The following is a 22,946-nucleotide window of genomic DNA, read 5'->3' on the forward strand; positions in this document are numbered from 1 at the left end:
AAGGAATAGAGTTGGAAACAGCAACAGCAGTGGTCAAGTGAAGACTTGTGCATCTCATGACCTTTCATCCCAAACACTGTCTTCCATTAATTAAGTGCAATAAAACTTCCTGGATGCACCCTCACAGCAAACATTGGCATCTAATAGACTATATGATTGTAAGGAGAGGAGACAGACGGGATGTGAGAGTAACAAAGGCAATATATGGAGAGCATTGGACTGATCACAGACTTGTTCTTTCCAAGTTAAATATTCACATTCAACCAAAGTGGTGACCACAAGGCAAAATGTCTACCCAGAAGAATTAATGTCAAAAGATTAGAGTATCTCTGTGAGCAGGAACAGTTGTTGCTAACTTGGAGGGAAATTGGAGCTGAAACACAGTTGACAACAGTAAAGTAGCTTTCAGAGATCTGGTGTACAGCAATGCATTTTCTCATCTGGGTCAGAACACTCACGAACTTTAAGACTAGTTGGATGAAAATGATGGGGAAATATAGAATCAGTTAAATGAAAAAGAGAATTCCACAGGGTTTTTCAACAGGGTGGTTAATTCATTTCTAAGAAGGTAGAATTTAATTTCATCAAAAGTAAAGTACAAGTGAAATTTAGAAAGATGTAGGACTCTTGGCTCACTATGAAGGCAGATGAAATTCAGTTTTATGCAGATAATAACAATCCAAAGTGCTTTTATGACTTGCTGAAGGCTAATTGTGGACCAAAGACATATGGATCAAGACCCTAGAGAGATGGGCTGAATACTTCCTTAGTATTCTTAACAGACCATCATCAATTATTGAGGAAGAGGTTTTGAATGTCATTAGACTTCTTTCATTTGACAAAGCACATGTTATTGATTCTATTCCAACTGAAATTTATAAGATGGGGGTCCACTGCTCATACAAAAGCTGACTGAAATTTTCCAGGTTATAGGCATGAAGAGGTTATCCCCCAAGAATTCAAGGATGCTTCCATTGTCCATCTCTATAAAAGTAAAAGGAATAGATTGTCCTGTAGCAATTACAGGAGTCTTTCTTTTTTAGTCATTGCTAGTAAAATTCTTAGACTCCTCCTTAATAGACTAATCCTTCACCTGGAAGATGATCCCCTATCAGAAAAGATTGAGAAATAATCAATATGGTGTTTGCTGCCTGACAACTCCAGGAGAAATATCAGGAGCAGAACAGAAGTTTGTATACAATGTTTGTAAATCTGACCAAGGCCTTTAATACTATCAGTCATGAGGGTTTGTGGGAAATTATGTCAAAATTTTCAAAATTTGGCTGCCCAGAGAAGTCCATCTGTAATTTACGTCAGTTTCATGATAGTGTGCTTTGATCAGGTTCTGGATAGTGGATGATGTTTTTATGATTCCCCAGTCACCAATGGAGTGAAATAAGTCTGTGTCCTTGCTCCTGTGCTTTTTAGCATGATGTTTTCAGCCATTTTTGTTCCCAAACACTTTTACTGAGAATGAACACAGCATCAAGATCAGCTACAACACTGATGGTCAGTTCATCAACTTGAAAAGGCTACAAGCCAAGACCAGAGTAGAGGAACTGTTGGTATATGATCTTCTGCTTGCAGATGACTGTGCACTCAGTGCAGCCTCTGAAACTGAGATGCAATAAAGTATGGATCAGTTTTCTGCTTCTTGTGCTAATTTTGGTCTAGCAAGTAACACCAAGAAAACACAGGTTCTCCATCAGCCAGCACCACACCATCCATATTGGAGCCATCAGTGACATCAAATGGAGAAGTTTTGAGTATTGTGGACAAGTTCACTTAACCTTGGCAGTGTCCTACAAGGAGAAGTACTGTAATCTTTTGTCACCAAGTCTTCTGGTAGTCATCTTGCCTTGGTGTTACTGCTTTTGCTGAAAGGGAAATGTTTAGCTTGGAGAGGATTTCTGTGATCCATCCAGCACTCTGAGCCATCCATTGCCTTTGTCACTCTCACATCCAGTCTTTCTCTTCTCCTTATAATGCCATAGTTTATTATATGCCAGTGTTTTCTGCAAAGGTGCTTCTTCAAAGTTTTGTTGTTTTTAGGTAAATGGAAGACAGTTTTGGGGATGAGAAGGGTGTGAGACATGTGAGTCTTCAGTAGTAAGTGACTTGTTGCTATTTCCAACTCCATTTCCTCCCAAGGACTCCCTGTCATATATAATAGTCTGTGCCTACTCTGGTATTAAAACCACCCAGAATTACAAGTTTATCCTCTTTTAGCACATAAATAATAAGAATCTCCAGGTCTTCATAAAATTTTTCTTTGAACTTATCAGGGTTTATTATACTGGTAATATGTGCAATGACTGATGATGGTGGCATGGCACTTCCCTACAAATGACATTCACATTATCATAAGGCTCTCATTCACTCATTTTGGGAGGCATACAAGCTTGCTAACTAGATTAGTTTTAATTGCAAAATATGTGTCAGCTTCCTAACATTTCCCATTACAGTGACCACTCCAGAAAAACATGCATTCAGTTCCATCTTTGGTTATTAGCCTTCATTTGCCAGCCTTGTTTCACTAAGGGCTGCTATTTAGATGCAATACATGCAGAGCATTCTCATAACAAGAACTGTTCATCTTTCAGATCTTTCAGGTCTACTAGATTCCATATTGTCCATTAAGGTTGTGCATATTCCATCTATTAATGGAATCATCTTCACAAAGATTTGTACTTTTTTTGTATTTCAGCCAGAGGGGAAGATCCCTGTCTACCATGGTAAGCAGGCCAGGGTTAGGTGAAGCAATTTTCAAGGCACTTTTTTTTGCCCTTCCTCACATCAGGAAGTGAACAATGTGGTCCTTAAAAAGGCTGCTTAGACAAGCAGGGGGGTGGGGCTGCCAAATTGCACTACTGCTTCAGTTCAGTGAGATGTACTGGGTCACCTGTTTAAAGGGTTGTGACTACAGCTCCCACTGTATCCACACCTATTGCTTCATCAGTTACCCATCATCATGGGATTTCAAGATGAATGAAAATGATAAAATGGTATGCCTGATGTCTTTTGACTCACACATAAATTGGATTTAAATGGAGAAATTATAAGTCGTCAGTCTAATTCTCTTCCAGAATCATCAAAGTCCAGTGGCAAAACAAAAAAAGCCCAGATGACTGGTGATGACTCAGAATGTAGAGGATGACCTGGGCTCTAAGCCAGAGGTGCAGAACCTCTAGCAATCACAGATTAGCCTCGAAATTCAATAAATCTGGTAACTTTTAATGGGTGAATTAATTAACTGTTTAACCAAATATAGTACACCAATGATGTTATAAATAGCCAAAGAGCCTTGGCAGAAAAAAGTTTTCTCACACCTGTTCTAAGCTCCATAGAACCTGATTTCACTCCCTTTCTGGCCTGTTGGAATACCATGTTTCCCCAAATATACAACACACCCCTTTTCAAAAAATTTGGGGTCTAAAAACTAGGAGTATCTTATACAGTGGTTATAGATTTTTTTTTTTACCTTGCCATTTCCTGCTTTTTCATGCTTGTTGTCTTTACGCTCATTGATTTGCATTTGTTACCAGTATATTAGGTTACATTTTACCATGTCCTGTCCAGATATGGCTCAGAAAAGATTTTCACACATTACTGAATTGAAGTTCAAGTGGTCCAGTTTGCAAAAGGGAAATTGTGCTGCTGAGCATCAGTTTGGTCCTCCTCCAACTGAGAAAACAATCAGAGACTGGCTACGAGAAGAAGAAACCCATTCCCCTACTCCTCCCAGCCCCCCACCCCCACCCCCTGCAGAAGGCCATGAGAGGCAAGACAGCAAAATGGCCTGATTTAGAGAAGTAACTGAAGAAGAGTAAAGGGCAATTGGAATTCCTTTGTCCACAAAGCTGGTTCAGCATGAGGCCAGAAGAATTGCTGATGAAAAAGAAGTGACTGATTTCAAAGGAGACACAGTAGGTACTTCAGGTTCATAAAATAGAATGGACTAACATGCATCCATGCACCAAACTTGCCCAGGGAGCACTTGTGGTCAACCACAGATCAGAGCACAGCCAGGAGAGCAGTCGGAGCCTCTCCTAAGACAGTAATTTGTCATCAAATACAGATGAAGATGAGCTAATGGATGGGAGTTTTGACAGTGATGAGGAGCTGTATGAATTTTATGATGAATTAAACTTGAGTTCAATAACTTTATGTAAGACTTTTTTTTCAAAGTTCAGACCCCAAAATTAAGGTGCATCTTATACATGGGGGAAATTGTTCACATTCACCTATTTCATCAGGAGTATTCACCTGCTTGGGGCAAACATCCCTCTAACTCACTGATGGGTTTTAGACCTGCTGATTGCCCTCAACCTGGTTTAGCTTGTACACTTAAATGGTTTTAATGTGGTGTGGCTACTAGGCTCATTATAGCTTCTTGGATCTGCAGGTGACAGTTGAATGGCAGATAGACATCAAAGGTGGAAAGCAGCCCCCCAAAAATGGCTTGGCAGCCCTTATACCAGATATACTAGACTTCCTTAAACATCTCATACACCCCATAGGCAAATTACTTTATTACGCTAGACCTAAGTTTTTCTTCTATAAAATTAGTGTATCAGCGTATCAAGTCTATTTCTGCCTGTAACTCATTTAATTTTTCCTTTAAATAATTTGGATGCTATGCCATTTGGTGTGTATATGTTTAGTATTGATTTTTTCTTCATTATGGTATATTTTAGCGAAATTAATTTCCTTGATGATTTTTTTTTTAAATTAGGTTTGTTTTTGCTTTTACTTTGAGATTTTGTTTGCTGGGGGGAGGGGGGTTGAAGCCAAGATGGCAGAATGGACACAGGAATTTCCATAAACTCTCCCCCCAGACCACTCCAAATACCTTTAAATTATGACTATAACTGAATTGTGGAATGATAAAACCTACAGAAAGACAGAGTGAAATAGTCTCCCAGCCCAAGACAACTTGGAAGATCTTTGGGAAGGGTCTGTTACACCAGGGTTAGACAAGATCACAGCACTGCCCAGGCTACACAGGAGCAAACTGACTCCAGTCATCCAGGAACAGCCCACAAGGTACCCAGGTCCCTGGGGGTGCTTTGTGTCCATGGCAGACGCAGCAGTTTCCAGATCTCTTAGGCCAGGGATTACCAAAGACAACTTGGAAGGGCAGCAGGGAAACTGCTGCACCTGAGTGAGCACAGAGCCCAGTCCAGCACAGAACTCAGCTCAGACTCAGCACCAGGGACCAGGAGTAGTCCTGGGAAGCTACCTGGCAGCTGCTTCCAGAGTCCTCAGCCCACAGACAGTAAGGGGGTCAAGGGAGATTTCAGAGGTCTCTCATATCTATCCCTGAGGCAGGATTCTGTGACTTTGCCCATGCTCAGATTGAGGTTAGAGTTTTCAGCCTCAGGAAAAGGAGCTTTACTGCTGTAACAGAGAGGGAATCCTCCTCACAGCTCCAAGGCAGAGAGGATTGCTTGTGATCATCTACAGAGTAGAATATAGGCCAGGAAGCAGTCAGAGCCTCTCATAAGACTGAAGGAATTGAAGTCCCCAGGTCCTTTAGGGGAAGATCCCCAAAGACAACCTCAAAAATCCTCAAAAGCTTGGGACAATGTGTTCTCCACCCTGGAACCAAAAGGAAAAGATCTGATCATAGACAATTACTTTATCCCTGTGGAGGATCAAAATACACATTCAGTAGATAGAAAAATTAAAGCTTCTATATGCAAAACCTCCAAGAAAAATATAAATTGACTTCAGGTATGGAACAGCTCAAAAACAATTTTGAAACTCAAGTAAGGGACGTAGTGGAAAAATTGGAAAGATAAATGAGAATGATGCAGGAAAATCAGGAAACCCAAGTCAGAAGCTGATGAAGGAAATACAAAAAAAAAAAACCTGAAGAAAATAGCATCTTAAAAGTATTTAGATCAAATGGAAAAAAAAGTCCAAAAGGTCAATGAGGAGAAGAATGCCTTAAAAAGCAGAATTGGCCAGATGGAAAAGGAGATGCAAAAGCTCTCTGAAGAAAATGATTCCTTTAGATATGATTTCTCTCTCATCACATTCAAATTGGATCAATGTATACCATGGAAACAATGTAAATATTGGCAATTTGCCTTCTGTGGGGGGTGAGGGGAGGGAAGTAAGATTAAGGAAAAAATTGTAAAACTCAAAATAAATAAAATCTTTAAGAGGAAAAAAAAGAAAAAATTCCTTCAAATGTAGAATGAAGCAAAGGGTGACTTTGTGAGAAATCAAGAAACAATAAAACAAAACCAAAAGAGATCTTGATTCCTGCCCCTTCCTTTTTCACATCAGCTGAAGCAAAGTAGATTCTGCTCCAGCACCTTATTTTATCTCTGTCTTTCTGTTTCTTGTAAGCAAACAACATATTGTTAGATTCAGTTTTCTAATCCAACTTACTGGTTACTTCTGTTTTATGAGAGCATTTATCTCATTCATATTCACAGTTATGATTACTGTGTATTTCCTTTTATCTTTATTTTCTTCTCCTCCTTCTCCTTCTTTTTCTTCTTTTCTTCTCTCCTCAGATCTGTTTGCTTTCTGGAATATCATTCTACAAGCCCTTTACTACTTTAATGTAGAAGCTCCTGTAGAGCTGTTAGTATTTTTTTGCCTATTTTTATAGCCACTTGAAAGCACTTAATAAATGCTTTTTATTCATTCATGCAAAAAAAAAGAAGTTGCCTGAATAAGCATAAGCAAAGAGGATACTAAACTATTACTTTTTTTCAGACAATATGATTGTCTGTTTAAAAGTCCATAGGGGGGGACAGCTAGGTGGCATAGTGGATAGAGCACCAACCCTGGAGTCAGGAGGACCTGAGTTCAAATCTGGCCTCAGACACTTAATAATTACCTAGCTGTATGGCCTTGGAGAAGTCACTTAACCCCATCACCTTGCAAAAAACCTAAAAAAAATCCCTAATGAGTCTTAAATTTATCAGTATTTCTATATTTTGCCTACAAAACTCACCAAGAAAAGAAAGAGAGCTTGAATTCAAAATAACAGCAGAATATATAAAATATTTGGGAATCTACCTATCTACCTAAAGGTGCCACAAACCTGGAAAATAAACATCCTGATTTTCAAAAAAGGAAAAAGTATAATCAGTCAACTAGCAATTATTAAACACCTACCCAGCACTGTGCTAAGCATAGAGATATAAAGGCAAAAAAGAAAACACCAGAATTTTGAGCTTTATTTCAAATTCTAGATGAATTCTAGACTATAATTTCAAAAGCTTAGTTTCTGAACACTTATTTTAAAATTGAATTTGATTATAAATTCTCAGGAAGAGTTCTCAGCAAACAAATCTTACTTTTCCTTTTAGGGAAAAGAGGGAAATTCTGTTGTCTAGTTTAATTATACTTCAGCAAAATATCAAAGTCCCTCATTTTATTCATGTAGATCAGATGGAGAAAGGAATATTTAATTATGATACCAGTAAGTTCATTGGTTAAATGACCTTATCCAAAAAGTAATCATTTAATGGGCATATACACAGCTGGAAAAATTCAGTGACATTGCTTTGAAGGAATTTGGTCCCATCTTGTTTAACACTTTTATCAGTGGCTTGAATAAAAAACAAATTATCATGCTTACCAATTTGTAGGTGACAAAACTAGAATAGCTGACCCATTGGATAATGATCAGAATACAAAATTATCTTGACTATTAGAATGATAGATCAGATGTAATCAGAAGAAATTCAGATAAATTTAATTTTTTACTCAGGTTTAAAAATCAGTTTCAGGAAATAAAAGGTAAAGGCATAGATAGATAATATTGCTTGCAAAAAAGAGCTGAGTATTTTAGTGGACTGAAAATTGAGTATGAGTCAACATTGTGACATGGTAAGTTTTAAAAATTAATACTATCTTAGGCAAAATAAGAGGTATATTTATGACCTGAAGAGGGGAACTGATAGTTTTCCTTGATTCTGCCCTGGTCATATCATACTTGAAGTATTATTTTTAATTCTTTGGCCTTTGATGGACTCCAGTGCCAACATTTAATAAAGAAATTCATAAAATGATGTGTGTTCAAAGAAAGATAACCTGAACGTTGAGAGGATTGGGATTCATACTATACAAGGATCAATTGAGGAACTGAGAATTTTTATCCTACAGAATATTTAGAGAAGATATATTAACTATTATCAAGTATTTGAAAGATTTTCATATGGAAGAGGGATTAGACTTGTTTTCATTGGTCAAAGAGGACTGGACAAAGCATTGGATCATTTAGCCATTTATAAACCTACCTGAATGTAAAATCTAAAAACTAAATAATCTTCCTCTGAAGAAAATGAATGTTCCCCACTTACTGTAGCTTTTCAAGTGAAGTTTGTAGAGGATGTTGTGGAGGGTATTCCTAGTGAGATATCCATTGGACTTTAAGATCCCTTCCAGCTCTTTAAGATCCTATGATTATTTTTATTTTTTCCTAACGTCTAAGGTGAAAAGTAATATGGTTCAGTGAATAGGACTAATGGAGTCAGGAAGATCTGACTTTGAGTCCTGACTCTGACTTAGACTAATGACCATAGTTACTTAACAACTCAGTGTTTCAAGTCTCTCTAAGGGCAGAGAAACAGTATAGTACAGTAGAAAATGGTACTGGATTTTTAGACAAATGTTCTGGATTCACTCTTGTTACCCTTGGCAAGTTACTTAATTTCTGAATCTTAGTTTCTTTATCTGTAAAATGAATAGAATTGAACTAAACAATCTCTAAGGCACCTTCTAGGTCTAAATTTATAAACTCTATATTACAGAATCCCAATCTGTGTTGCTGTGTTGGTAGGAGTTTCTACATCAGAAATGCCCACTGAAAAATCTAGGTTACATATCTGATTATATCCAGCATTTTTCTTTTGCTTTTAGTAACTCAGAGATGAGATGAGCACCATCTTCCATTATTCCTGTCACATTCACATCACCACTTTGTGGTCAAAATTAGGTTCAAAATAGTAGTTACCTTTCTTAGTTTCTCTCCTTTCTTGAGAGATGATGTCACATAACAAATATATCTTATTCTTAAGCTTTAGGAGAATAGAACTTCAAACAGATGATTAAATAATAAAATCTTCTATTAGTACTATATCTCTCTGTGTCCCAGTTTTGTAATTAGGAAGCATATTTTATGTTTCTTTCTTCCTTAGCCCAAATGACATTGTTGAGCTTCTAAAATTCATGGATTTCCTTATAAATGTATATACCTTTTCAAATATGTTTCTTTTCAACCTCTTTCCCATCATCACTTCTTTCACATTTCTATAAGAAGTTCTAAAAAATCATTGGTTTTCTTCAAGTCCTGCTCTTGCCCCAAAACCTCAGTGGATCCGCATTACTTACATGATCAGTTATAAATTCTTCTTGGCTAACAAGTCCCTCCCTCATTTTTTGCCTCACTATTCCTACCCATTAGAGCCACCAGTTAGCAGTCCCTTATGCTTGATATCTTGGAGACATCTTTGGCTCCTCTTTCTTCCTCCCCTCCCAAATCTAATTTATTTCCAAATTCTAAAGGTTTTTGGCAATATCTTTCTCATCTTTCTCTTCTTTTCTATTTTCATCATTATTACCTTAGTTCATTTCCTTATTATCTCTTGCATCTTTTTTTTTTGCAAGGCAGATGGGGTTAAGTGGCTTGCCCAAGACCACACAGCTAGGTAATTATTAATGTCTGAGACCGGATTTGAACCCAGGTACTCCTGACTCCAAGGCCGGTACTTTATCCACTATGCCACCTAGCTGCCTCCACAGTAACCTCTTAATCTAGACTCTGCCTTAAGACTTCTCCTTCAATCTGTCCTTCATAGAATTGTCATATTAATATATCTTGTACACACATCTGATTATTATTAGGACCTACCAAATAAAAACTAACCTCAACTAGGCTTTCTATTATAATTATTTGCATATTTGGCCTATTTTCCCTATTACATTATAATCTTCCTTTAGGCAGAACTGGTTTATTTATCTTAGTATAGTCTTCCTCTGAGTAAATATTGAAAATGTAATAAATTTTTGATAAATTTTTTGTCTGTGGCACTCATTTAACAGGGACAGTCAGTTCATTGGATAGAGCCTGTAGTCAGGACTTGAATTCAAATCTGGTATCAGACACTCAATGTATGACCCTGGGCAGGTCACTTAATCCTGTTTGCCTCAGTTTCCTCGTCTGTAAAATGAGCCAGAGAAGGACATGGCAAACAACTCCAGTATCTTTGCCAAGAAAACCCCAAATGGGGTCATAGTCAGAAATGACTGAAACTACTGAATAATTAATTTAATGATTAATATTTTTATATCTTGAATTAACATTCAGCTTTTCATGTTCCTCATAGGTTCAAGATTTATAGGTAAAAGAATTATTAGACCTCATCTAGACCAATCCTCATTCCAGAAATAGAAACTTAAAATGATTAAGTGATTTGCCCAAAGTATACAAGTAGTAAGCAAAAAATACAAGGATTCAAACCCACCTTTTCTCCTCCACTTTTCCCAATACAAATTGCTTTAGCTTCCCCCCATCCCCTATTAGATTGAAAGTTCTGAATTCAGTGTTATTTTTGATATCTTTATTTACTTGTATTCTTTGAAAAAATATTTGTAACTGATTAGCCTCAGGATATATTACTTACTTCATCTTGCCACCTGTTTAAAAAAAAATCACATTTTTTTTTTTTAGTGGGAGGGAGTGGTTTAGTTTGGTTCAAACCAAAGTGAGTTTTTTGGTTTGGTTTGGTTTGGTTTTGCATTTCATTGCATTGCAATAAGGTCTCTTAAGCACTGAAAAAGAAATATTCATTTGTTTGGTCTTCCCTCCACTACTCTAAGAAGGTCAGTATAAAATATGGCTAGTGTTTAGTGGATTTCTGAATACAGAATGATATTTCACTCAACAGGGAAATAGGAAGGAAAAGGAAATTAGAGGGATAATGGATTAAGGTAGGAATTAGTTTTAAATAAAACTGATTCTAACTCAAAATATGCAAAAAAATTTTAATTACTCTTTGAAGTGACAAAGAATGGGAATCTGAGGATGTACCCACGAATTGAGGAATGACTGAGCAAGTAATGGCTTACAAATGTGATAGAATACTATTGTTCTGTGAAAAATGATGATAGATGTGGCTTCAGAGAAATTCAGGGGAAAAAACAGAGAGAACAAATATGAAAGAATCAGGAACTCAGATCAGAGTAAAGACCAACCTCTATTCCAAGGACTTATAATGTGGCATGCTAACCCTTTCCTGATAGGGAGGTGACAGACTCAGAGTTCAAAGTAAGATACATACAACATCCCTACATATATGTGTGTATTTGTTGTTTGTATGAAAGTGACTACAGAAGCTTGTTTTGTCTGACTAACTATGGCTGTGGCAGGAGTTTTATTTCTCTTGTTTTTGATTGGGATATGTTAGGGAGAGAGAGAGAAGGTTAACTAACAAAAATATGATTAAAAAATAACCTGTATCTGACTGAAGTTGAAGCAATTAAATATAATTATACTATTAATATTCCAATGTTTATTCATGATCATATTTTCAAGAGAGAAGCACTCTTATCATGTCCTAGCATATTACCTAATCCATATTGCCCATTTTTATTTGAATGTATACTTCCCAACTTCCCCCTTTCAAGTAGAAACTGTAGGTCAGTTATTAACAAATCGGTCAGTATTGATTGACTGCCAATCAATTTTATATCTAACATGTGTCAGTACTGTGTTAGGTGTTATGGGGGAGTAGGGTGGGGGAGATATATAAAAAAAGACAGAGATGTGGTCCCTACCCTGAGGGAAAATACATTCTAGTTGGAGAGAGTTGAGACTACTTCAGAGAAAATGACAAACAATATAAAGGTAATGAATATAATCAAGGACTTATTTGTACATTATAGATTTTAAGAAATTAATAAAAGGAATGGAGGTCAATGTGATTTTTGAGTGGTAAGAGAAGGCTTTATAAAATACTAATCTAGATGATGGAAAACTAGATGAAAGAAGGGACAAAGACAAGAATAAACATGCTTTATTTGTGTGAAGAGAACAATCTGGTTAGGATGAAGGGTGTGTTTTAGGGAGTAGTGAGAAAGAAACAAGACTGAACAAGTAGGGTGGAGTCAGATTTTGAAGGGCCTTGATGGCCAGGAACTCATACTTGAGCATATAGGTAAAGGGGAGCTACTCAAGTTTTATGAACAAGGGAGTAATATGATGAAACCAGTATTTTTAGGAAGATTAGTCTATCAGCTCCACTAAAAGATTATTATGTTCCCTCATTACAGTGTTGGGGTGATTTTGGGCTTTTGGAATCTATACCACCTGAGAACAAGCTCTAGAAAACATTACCCATCTGGAAGGGTAATGAATATGAATCCAGTGATGAACTGTGTTTCTTGTGCCTGAGGGATGACCTAAATTCATAATTACAGTGGCTATAGGGTAATGACTTTTTTCAGCCATAGCAATTCTCTTACATTTTCAGTTAAGTTATATAGCAGGATTGCCATCTGTATTTGAGGAAACAAAGTGGTACAGTAGATAGAGTGCTGCACGTGGAGACAGGAGGCTTAATAAGTTCAAATCTAGCCTCAGACAACTTAAGTTTCCTGTGTGACCATGGCAAATTATTTAACTTTTGTCAGCTTCAGTTCCTTGATCTAAGAATGAGGATAATAGTATCTCCCATAAGATAACTTTTATAAAGTGCTTTGCAAACCTTAAAATCACTATAAAATATTATGAATGGAGAGAATATCTATAGTAATGAAATTATTGATCTTTAATGTAGCGATATGTGGATAGCAGACAGACTAGAGTCAGGGAGATCTACTATTGAAAGTAATCCAAGTGTAATTTTTAGTATATTGGCAATGAGAAAGAATGGAGAAAAAGTTATCTACATAAGAAAAGTTTTTGACAAAAAAAGTTTCATAAATTAGAAGGAAAAGAAAATATTTTAAATGGTGAAAAAGAATTATTACCTTTAGGGAAAGACTTGAGATGAAGTCATTTAAAAATTAGGATGAACTATTTTGTTTATGAGCTAAAAGAGTATTTTTGTTAAAATTGATTTGAATGGCAGCTAGGTGATGTTGTAGGTAGAGCACCGGCCCTGAAGTCAGGAGAACCTGAATTCAGATCAGGCCTCAAACATATAATAATTGCCTAGCTGTGTGACCTTGGGCAAGCCACTTAATCCCATTGCCTTAGGGGAAAAACTGATTTGAAGACCTGGCAGCTCACCCCGTATTTGTTGATTATTTTTTTAATTTGTTGATAAATCAAGTATAAGTGAAGTACTCCCTGGAAGGAGGTCTGCTGGCAGAGGTAGGCCTAATACTGATGTTTTAGAAAGGAGCTGAGAAAGGAAATAGGAGGTTCTCCCAAAAGAGAATAGTAGAGCCAAAATGACATTGATTCTTGTCCTGCTTAATCAAGACTTTATGAAGGAAAGACAAGTGGTTTCTGAAAATATATTAGAGACTACTTATACAACCAAAGAATAAGGGTAGAAAGAGGTGCCATGATCTAATGACTTGGTTTTACAGAAGTAATATTCAAGGGACTAACTTCTTCTAGGAGACCACACAATTCAGAACTTGAAAAGACAAAAGAGTAAAAGAATCAGAGAAAATGGAATTTGAGAAAATAAAGAAGAGAATAGATTAAATATGGGAAGACAATCTTCCTGGGTATTCAACAATTCAAGTAGTATTTCATAAGTTCAGTTGAGGTTTCATTTGCTACCTCTATCTATCCTCTCCTTATTAGTTTGAATGTTTACTTGGCATACTCTGATTGTGTGCTAATTTCCCCTAACCTTCCTTTTTCTTCCTATATATTCCTCTTTCTCTTTCTTTCAATCATCAAGGTATGATGGAACCACTCCTAGGCTTTCTCTAATTAGATTTCCACTATGAATTTTATTGGTGAAAGTATTCAAAGACATATGGGACATTTCCTTATATTTGATTAAAAAAGTTTATCCCTGCTTTATCCCTTTTTATTACTTCACATTTATCTTCTTAAATTGTTTCTCTAATCCCCAATATTTGATCTTCAAAGTTTGTGTACAACTCTGTGTTTTTTTCCAATACAAATTCATAGAAGTTCTCTATTTCATTAAAGGTTCATTTTCTCCCCTGTAACATTAAATTCAATGTTTCTCAGTCAGTTTTTCTTGTTTCTAAGTTTTCTGCTTGGCTATAGTGAAGACTGCTTAATCATTTGTTGAATATAAGTATGACTTCTCAGTATTTGCCTTCTTTCTTTCTGTTTTGTAGTATTTTTTCTTTTACCTGAAGCTCTGAGTCTTTGTTGTTTCCTGAGAATTTTAATTTGGGAGGTTTTGTAGATTTTTGTAGATTTTGTTAATTTGGGAGGTTTTGTAGATTTTTTTCTATTTCTGAGCTCCCAGTGGTAGGTGAAAGAACTGAGGCACAAAGGAAGTGGGACAGGCCTTTTGATGCTAAGAGATTTATTCAGCTTTCTTTTTAAGATTTCTTGAAATAGGTCATCTATTGGGGTTTTGGGGGGGAGGGGAGGGGTTTGGTCATGGCATTGAAGAGTTCAGTGCTTTTTGAATCTTCAATAATTTGAATTCCTACCCTCCCCCATATTTTTCCCTATTATTTACTGTGACTCCCTCCTCTCTGATGGCATTTTCCTTTGGAATTTGATCTCAAAGCATCTCATCCTTTTCCCATGCTGGGCAAAAAGTTCACCATTCCCAAGTGACTTTGGAGGGCACATAGACACACATCCCCCACCCCCCAGGATGATTTGCTTCAGAGTCCTGTCCCACTTCCTTTGTGCCTCAGTTCTCTCACCTACCACTGGTAGCTCAGAAAACTGCTGCCCTGGTGCTACAGGTTTCATTTCTATAGTTTGGCTCTCTGAAGTTCCAGGACAAGGGTGAGGTCTCATGATTATTGAGCTCTGATTCAAGCTGAGGCACACATATATGCTGCTTCTTTCTCTCTATTCCAGCCTCTGCTATGGAGATCTTAAGCAGCACAGCCCAGAGCCCCAGCTTTGTATGTATTTGTGTCCAGAAGACTGCCCTGGAAGGCTCCCAGTAGGAGCAAACTGCTGCAGCCTCGGAATCCTGGGGGCTGGACTGCGGTTTAGGGTTTTTGTTCCAGGTCCCTCTGTCTGGTTCTTGGATTGGTGCAGAGCAGCCTCCACTGGTAGTATGGAATGGGGGGAGTGGTGCTGATTGAACTCAGTATATGGAAAGCAGATCTTGTGTTTTTTGTTTTGTTTTAACCTTTTTGGATTCTAGAGTTCTAAATCATGGAGAAAGGTACATAATTTCTATTTTGGAGAGGTTTTGGAGCTCAGGGGAAATCAGAGAAATGTCTAGTCCTCCATCTTGTTAATCATGTGTGCTGGAACTTTCTATATGCATTGGTTCTTAAATTTTTCTCTTTGATCTTTTCCAAGTCAGTTATTTTTGTTTTGAGATATTTTATGTTTTATTTCCCTTGACTGGGGAGTGACTAAACAAATTATGGTGTGTGAATGAAATTGAATTGTACCAAGCTATTAAAAATGATGAAAATAATCCAATAACAATGAAATGATTATATGAAAAAGGTCACAATATAACAAAATTAGGATAATGATAAAGATATCTTGATCAGGGAAAAAGTGGCGTAGAAAGACTAAACTAGGGTTGGCTAGGTAGCATAGTAGATAAAGCACTGGCCTTGGAGTCAGGAGTACCTGGGTTCAAATCCGGTCTCAGACACTTAATAATTACTTAGCTGTGTGGCCTTGGGCAAGCCACTTAACCCCGTTTGCCTTGCAACCCCCCCCCCCAAAAAAAAGACTAAACTAGGGAAACATTGAATGATAAGAAGCATCAAATGATCAGATAGTAATTTCAGATTTTTTATCATGGAAAGGGAATACTTATATGGGAATGGTATGATATGATTGCTTTTGTGATCATTACTATGTATTATATAGCTGAGGCATAATGAAATTTTAGGTCATAGAAGTTGACAAACTAGTAGACCAGGTTTGAAGGAGCAATAACATGTATATTGAGATCCCATAGTATAAAGACATAGATTGGTATAGAGAGGATGATGCAAAGCAAAGGGATGAATTCTTTGAAACAGAATGACCTCAGAGCAGCTAGGTGGTGCAGTGGATAGAGCACTGTTCCTGGAATCAGGAGGACCTGAGTTCAAATCCAGCCTCAAACACTTAATAATTACTTAGTTGTGTATTCTTGGGCAAGTCACTTAAAACCATTGCCCTGCAAACCCCCCCCCCAAAAAAAGAAAAATAATGACCTTGTAAGAAATAATGAATAGAAAGACTTCAGAAAAACTTGGAAAGATTTGCATGAACTGATGCAGTGTGAATGTTTGCAAGAACACTGTACACATTAACAGCAATATTGTGAGATGATGAACTTTGATGGATTCAGCTCCTCTCAACAGTTCAGTGATCCAGGACAGTCCTGACAGACCTGTTATGGAAAATGCAATCCACAACCAGAGAAAAAACTATGGATTTTGAAAGCAAAGCAAGGATACTTGTTCACTTTTTTAAACTTCTTTTATGTTGTTTCTTTCTTTCTCAATTTTTTTCCCCTTAGTTCTAATTCTTCTTTAATAAAATGACTTATATGGAAATATGTTAAGCAGGATTGTACATATACAACCTATATCAGAGTGTTGGCTACCATGGAGAGAGGGTGGGGTAAGAGACAGTAGTAGAAAAATGTAGAACTCAAAAACTTGCAAAAGGATGAATATTAAAAACTATCTTTGCATGTAAATAGAAAAAATAAACAAGAGAGTAAAAAAATTACCTCATAGCCAGAAGATAAATACTATAAGAATATGGAGACAGCAGTATATTTGAATAGAGTGACCCTTAAAGGAGAGGAGTTTTGACTTGGTTCAATAGGCAAGGTGTATTGAGCAAGGGAATTTGATATATACAGAACACATTGCCAGAAAGTGAGACTGTGGAAAGAAATAATAGCTTGCAAACAACCATAATAATCCAAAGTTGTGAAGTAATGTTGTTTACTGATAATGTGAATAAAGATAAAGGCAAAAGAGATACTACTAAAAAGAATTGTCGAGATATGGGGATCATTTTAATCAAAACCACTGAAAGAATATCACTGATTTTGTTGCTGTGTAACTTGAGAATGACAAAGAAGAATTACAAGTTTCTTTAGCTCTCTTAAAATGAAAATGTATTTGCTCTTAATTATTTCTCATTTTTTCTCATTTGTGTTTTATTCCAGGTTACCCACTCACTCATGGAAAAATGGATCATTCCAAGCTTTGGAGAACTCAGCTGTCACAACATTTAGACCTTACTTTAAGTCATCTGACTGCCATTTCAACATCCTAAAACTTGCTGAAGAACTAAAACTAGATATTTTGTTTAAAAAAACAACAACTTCAAAATGACTTTGTGAATTTTCATGACATAGCTGTCTTATGAAAGAAAATTAAGACAAACTATGCCCAGGACTAATGTCTTAGACAATGTGACTTTTCATTCAGACTCACATGTGCACTAGCTACTGTATCTCAGCAGTATATCCCACCATCAAGTTCTGTTTGCTTTTGCAAGTAAAAAAAAAACACTACCCAACATTACCAAGTTACTACTAAAATCTGAATGTCAAAAATGTACAGAGCCTAGGTGAAGAAACTAGGAAATCTAAATTAACCCAGAACCTTGTTGTGAATTCAGAACTCCACTAAGTGGATTTTATGTTATGGCAGCAGCTTACAGGCTTGTGGTGAGCACCGTGAACTATTACAACAGTCTTGTCATAGACCAGCGCTTTCAGCAGGCAATACATTATTGCACTGGAACTTGTCAGACCTTTAGGCATGGAATTGACTGTATTGTGGTTCATCATAGCGTTTGTGCAGAGCTCCTGCACATACCTGTCTCCAGTGTCAAAAATGCAACACGAGCTCCTATATTTCTACCTGATGAAAGTGGTCTTTCTTTGGCTGAGAGTGAAGAAAACCATCAAATCCTCCCTGGTATACCGAAGGTCAAGAAGTTATCTATGGTGCAAAGCACCTGCAACCTAAAAGACATTGCTGGAGAAGCAATCAGTTTTGCCAGTGGAAAAATCAAGGAATTTTCCCTCGAAAAACTTAAGAACTCTAACCATGTGACCTACAGAAAGGGAAGAAAAGTTAAGAGTGACTCATTTAATAGGCGGTCAGTTGATTTTGACCTGATCTTTGGTCATTATGGCAATGATGGGAACTATCCATCCTTTGGTTTACTCCGGAGTTCCTCACTTGAGGAAAAACCTGTGCCCCATAGTAATTCACTTGAAACAAATATGGCTTCCATGTTTCTCCAAAATTTATCTGAAGAGAATCTGATTACCCAGATATTGGAAAAACATAAGTTGGATGGTCCTTCTTCTGGGACAGATATAAAGATGTGTTTAGATATATTGCTCAAGTGTTCTGAGGATTTGAAAAAATGCACAGACATCATAAAGCAATGCATAAAAAAGAAATCAGGAAGTAATATCAGTGATGGAAGTAGTCATGATTCATTTTCAAATTCTGAAACTATCTATATGAATGTAATGACCAGGCTGGCTTCCTATCTAAAAAAGATACCATTTGAATTCATGCATCCTGGACATACTGAGAATACAGACTTGTCTGAATTTATTAGTAATTTGCCAATCTTACAACCAACTCCCTTCTCCCCAATATTTGGCACTGAACAGCCCCCTAAATATGAAGATGTTGTCCAGTTAGCACCAGAAACGGGGCAGTTCCATTCAGTTGAATTTCAAGAAGACAAGTACGATAGTATTAAAACTGGAACAATTAAGTCTATTCAGACTAACCCCACAAAAGGTCCTTCAAATTCATTACAAAATTTAGAGCTAAATGACCCCAGAACTATGGAAACTCTCCAATTTAAACCACAGACTTTAACTACAAATCCTCTAGAAAGTATATCTTCTTCTGACTTCATAGAAACTCTTTATATTGAAGAAGAGTCAGATGGGAAAAAAGTATTTGAAAAGGAAAAAAGAACTGAGAACAGTTTTAATCAAGAATCTTTAGAAATGAACAAAGCTAAACCAGAATTTACAGACCATAACAACAGTCTTGAAAAATCTCCTACCTTAGTACAAACTGACACTCTTGGCAAGGTCTTTGAAAAAACAGCTTTTGCTTTATCTAAGGAGGACCTTATACCCAAAGTCACTAAAGTTGATGAGAGAGACCACAAAGGTATTATGAAACCTAATAATCAGGAAGAGATAGATAAGCTATTATTGGACTTGGAGTGTTTCTCACAGAGAATGGAGAACACACTAGGGAAACCTCTTGCCAAGAGTTATGACACTAAATCTTTAAACAACCATACTCCTTTGGTTGGACCTTTGGATATTGAGCCCAAATCTAAGGACTCTTCACCCTCAGAAAAATCTTCTTCCTGTTTGACAAGAATTATTGAAACCAATGGACATAAAATAGAGGAAGAGGATCGAGCTCTCTTACTGCGTATCCTAGGAAGCATTGAAGACTTTGCTCAAGAACTAGTTGAATGCAAATCAGGCCGAGGAAGCTTATCACAAGAAAAGGAAATGATGCAAATTTTGCAAGAAACTTTGACAACTTCCTCCCAGGCTAGATCATCTGTATGTCAAAGTCATACAAGTGATAAAACCAAAGATAGTACTGCAGTTGTTTTGATTCAGCAGAGCCCTGAGGTAATCAAGGTAAGAACAACAATTTTATATCTTGAAACTTCACCAAAGGAATTTTTTTTGCAAGGCAATGGGTTTAAGTGACTTGCCCAAGGCCACACAGCTAGTTAATTATTAAGTGTCTCAGTCAGGATTTGAACTCAGGTACTCCTGACTCCAGGGCCAGTGCTGTATCCACTGTGCCACCTAGCTGCCCCCAAAGAAATACCTTTAAAATAAATACATATGAAAATTTGTTGTTGGTTTAATATATTAGTGTTGCTACTGTAAAAATGTCTACCTTAGAACAGTAATGGTTTCACTGACTTCAAGCAGTCAACCAAGTATCAGTGTGCATTTTTCAATCACTGTGCAAGACCCTCCAGGTAATGGAAAAGAAGTATGACATGGTCCTGCCTTTGAAGAGTTAATCTAGGTAAAGCTAACATGCACTAAACAATTTAAGAACAATGTATTGTTGAACAATGTTGTCCTGACTTGTGGGAGTGCCATTTAAATAAGTATCCCTGAAAATGAGTAATGGGTCATTTCAAGAGAAGGGAGACAGCAAATATTTCTCACTGTAATGCATTCAAAAGGAAATCAACTTATTTGAGTTGTGGAGAAACAGCAGAAAGCAAATAGGACTCATATCCAGGTAAGCAAGAAGTATTGATGCAGCAAGAATTTTGCTTTTATGATAATGGCTATGGGTTTTTAATTCTATATATTTCTTAGAATTTTAATGATGAAGGTAGACTATATTTTATATGCATAAATCAAAATAATACCAATAATAATAATAAATCATAATATGGTAATCATTTTAAAGTTTTGAGAAAAAGTTTTGAACTTTTAAATGTTTCCTCATTTCATATTTTTTAAAATCTCAGATTCTGGGCGGCTAGGTAGCAAAGTGGATAGAACACCGGCCCTGGAGTCAAGAGTACCTGAGTTCAAATCCAGCCTCAGACACTTAATAATTACCTAGTTGTGTGGCCTTGGGCAAGCCACTTAAGCCTTGCCAAAAAAAAAAGAAAACCTTAAAATCTCAGATTCTGTGTTAACCATTTTGAAGAAAGAAATGTTATAAATTCAAAGTATAATTTATATACTGTTGTTCTTTTTATCACCATTGTAGTCATTTAGTCAGCAAGCATTTAAGTGGTTACTATGTACCAGGCACTGTACAAATTAGAGATACAAAGAAAAGCAAAAAACAAACACACACCCATTTATCTCTGCCCTCAAGGAACTCCTAATCTAATGTAGGAACTATAAGCAAGAAAGGATCTACATACAAAATATGCACATTGGAAAGTAATCTCAGAGTCGATCTATTACATGAATTCATTTTTTATTTCATTCCATTGTTCAGTCCCTCCTTTTTATCATTAGATTGGCTGGAAAATCCCAGAATGATGTATAAATACATTAGGAATATCCAAAAAAAGAATTTAAGAAACAAGTAGTTTATGTTTAGTTATAAAATAGAAGAGTAGCAAAACTAACAAACAAAAAAAAACTTAAATCCTCAACAAAGCACTATTTGGTAAAGAAACATTTTTGCTTTTTCTTCCTCACAAGTTCTCTAATAAATTTGGAGGTATTGGTTTCTTTTTCCCAATTAAGGAATAAAACTTGTTTTAAAAATTAGAGGCCCTAATTCATAAAATAATTGATGCTATAAATATGTCAAAAGTAAGAAAATACTAAAGGCATCTTACATTATTAAAAATTGAAGGGTACAATTTATTGCAACAGGGATTATTTTGTATAGGTTTTTATTTCATTTAAGCTGTAGTTTTATCAAGTTAACAGTGTCACAGAAGTTGATATATTTAGGTGTAGCTGTCACGTTTCTAACTTTAGCTTTTTGGTAGTGGGTGCTTTCCTTCCCAGAATACTCTGTGCCACAACATGTGCAAGTCAGTTTGTCATAAAGCTATTGCCCAGGAGTAAAGGTTCGGTTGCAGGATGTGTTTCTAGCTTGAAAATGATGAGAAGGCACTGGAATCCATGACCTTAACTTTGAGACTTCTTTGATTGTCAGTGCAGGTGTGGAAATTGTGGCCTCAAGAGGTTAGGAGACCATTATGTCCGAATTTTATTTCAATGGGAGACAAGAAACAATTTCTTCATTACAAGACTCATAACTTTTTGCCTCTAAACATATATTTCATCAAGATTAAGTCTGATCATCTTAAGGAGTATACTGGACAGTTGCTAAGTAAACCTTTTTTTCAAAGATGATGATCAAGGAAACCTCTCTTCGAAGGGACCCGGATTTGAGGGGAGAGTTAGCTTTTCTTGCAAAGGGCTGTGATTTTGTTCTTCCGTCACGCTTTAAGAAGAGGCTAAAGATATTTCAACAGACACAGGTTTGAAACTTGTGTTCTTTTTTATCCTCATATTTGTATAACTAATAAAACTACATTCATTGAATTAAATTCTAAAGTATTCCTATAATTCACGTGTATCTTGATATTAGATCAGAGAATTCAACTATGTCCTCTATTCAGTTGTCTATTTGCAGAATGCTATTTGTAGCTAGATACCAACATGTTTAAAAATAGATCTCCCTGACCTGGAGTACAGTACTCACATTTTTTTCATCAGTAAAAAGGGGAAACAGTTTTTGGTGACAATTAAGCTCCATAAGTAAATGGCTAAATTGTTAAAAATGCATTGAAGTTTGTAGAGAAAACATTTTCAACTGATTAGTATTCTAGTGTTAAAAAGTCTTATTTGTATTTGAATTAATGTAATTTGGTTACAATAATAGTAATTTTTTTATATTTTGAAGGCAAGAAGTTTTCTTAACTTGAAACTGAAGAAATGATTATATCTCTATATATCATATATGTCTGTGTGTGTGTGTGTATTCCCATATGTGTTTTATTCAATTATATACATTAAAGGAATTAGTGAATGTAATAGAATTTCTATCATTGTTATGAGAAATGCTGAAATTATCTCTGATGGTGATAACTCAGATTTTACAACCCACACATGCTCAGCTCCCAGTGGCCCAGTGTCAGAGCAAATAAGTTGTGTGATATAGATTAAAGATAAAAAGATAAAAGCTTTTCTTACAATAAATATTATTGACTCAGAAAACTAAGCCAGTTTTCCTATAAAATGAGTATGTAATATGACTTGATGCATAAAATTTAATCTTTTAGAGAAGGAAATATTAGCATC

At 36.2% G+C, this 22,946-nt stretch overlaps 1 protein-coding gene across 2 annotated transcripts in view; it reads left to right on the forward strand.

Moving 5' to 3' along the window:
* The window catches only part of PPP2R3A (protein phosphatase 2 regulatory subunit B''alpha), a 147,897-nt gene that overhangs the window by 26,192 nt on the left and 98,759 nt on the right, over window positions 1-22,946 (forward strand). The window contains exon 2 of one of the 2 annotated variants that reach the window (XM_074214829.1): window positions 17,295-19,775. In XM_074214829.1, coding sequence (XP_074070930.1) covers window positions 17,778-19,775 — 1,998 coding nt within the window. In that variant the 5' untranslated portion in view covers window positions 17,295-17,777. Of the gene's footprint in view, window positions 1-17,294; window positions 19,776-21,568; window positions 22,124-22,946 lie in introns of those variants that run through there. The other variant, XM_074214830.1, reaches the window with a different exon arrangement.

Source organism: Macrotis lagotis, chromosome 1 (assembly GCF_037893015.1).
Source record: "Macrotis lagotis isolate mMagLag1 chromosome 1, bilby.v1.9.chrom.fasta, whole genome shotgun sequence".
Lineage (NCBI taxonomy): Eukaryota > Metazoa > Chordata > Mammalia > Peramelemorphia > Peramelidae > Macrotis > Macrotis lagotis.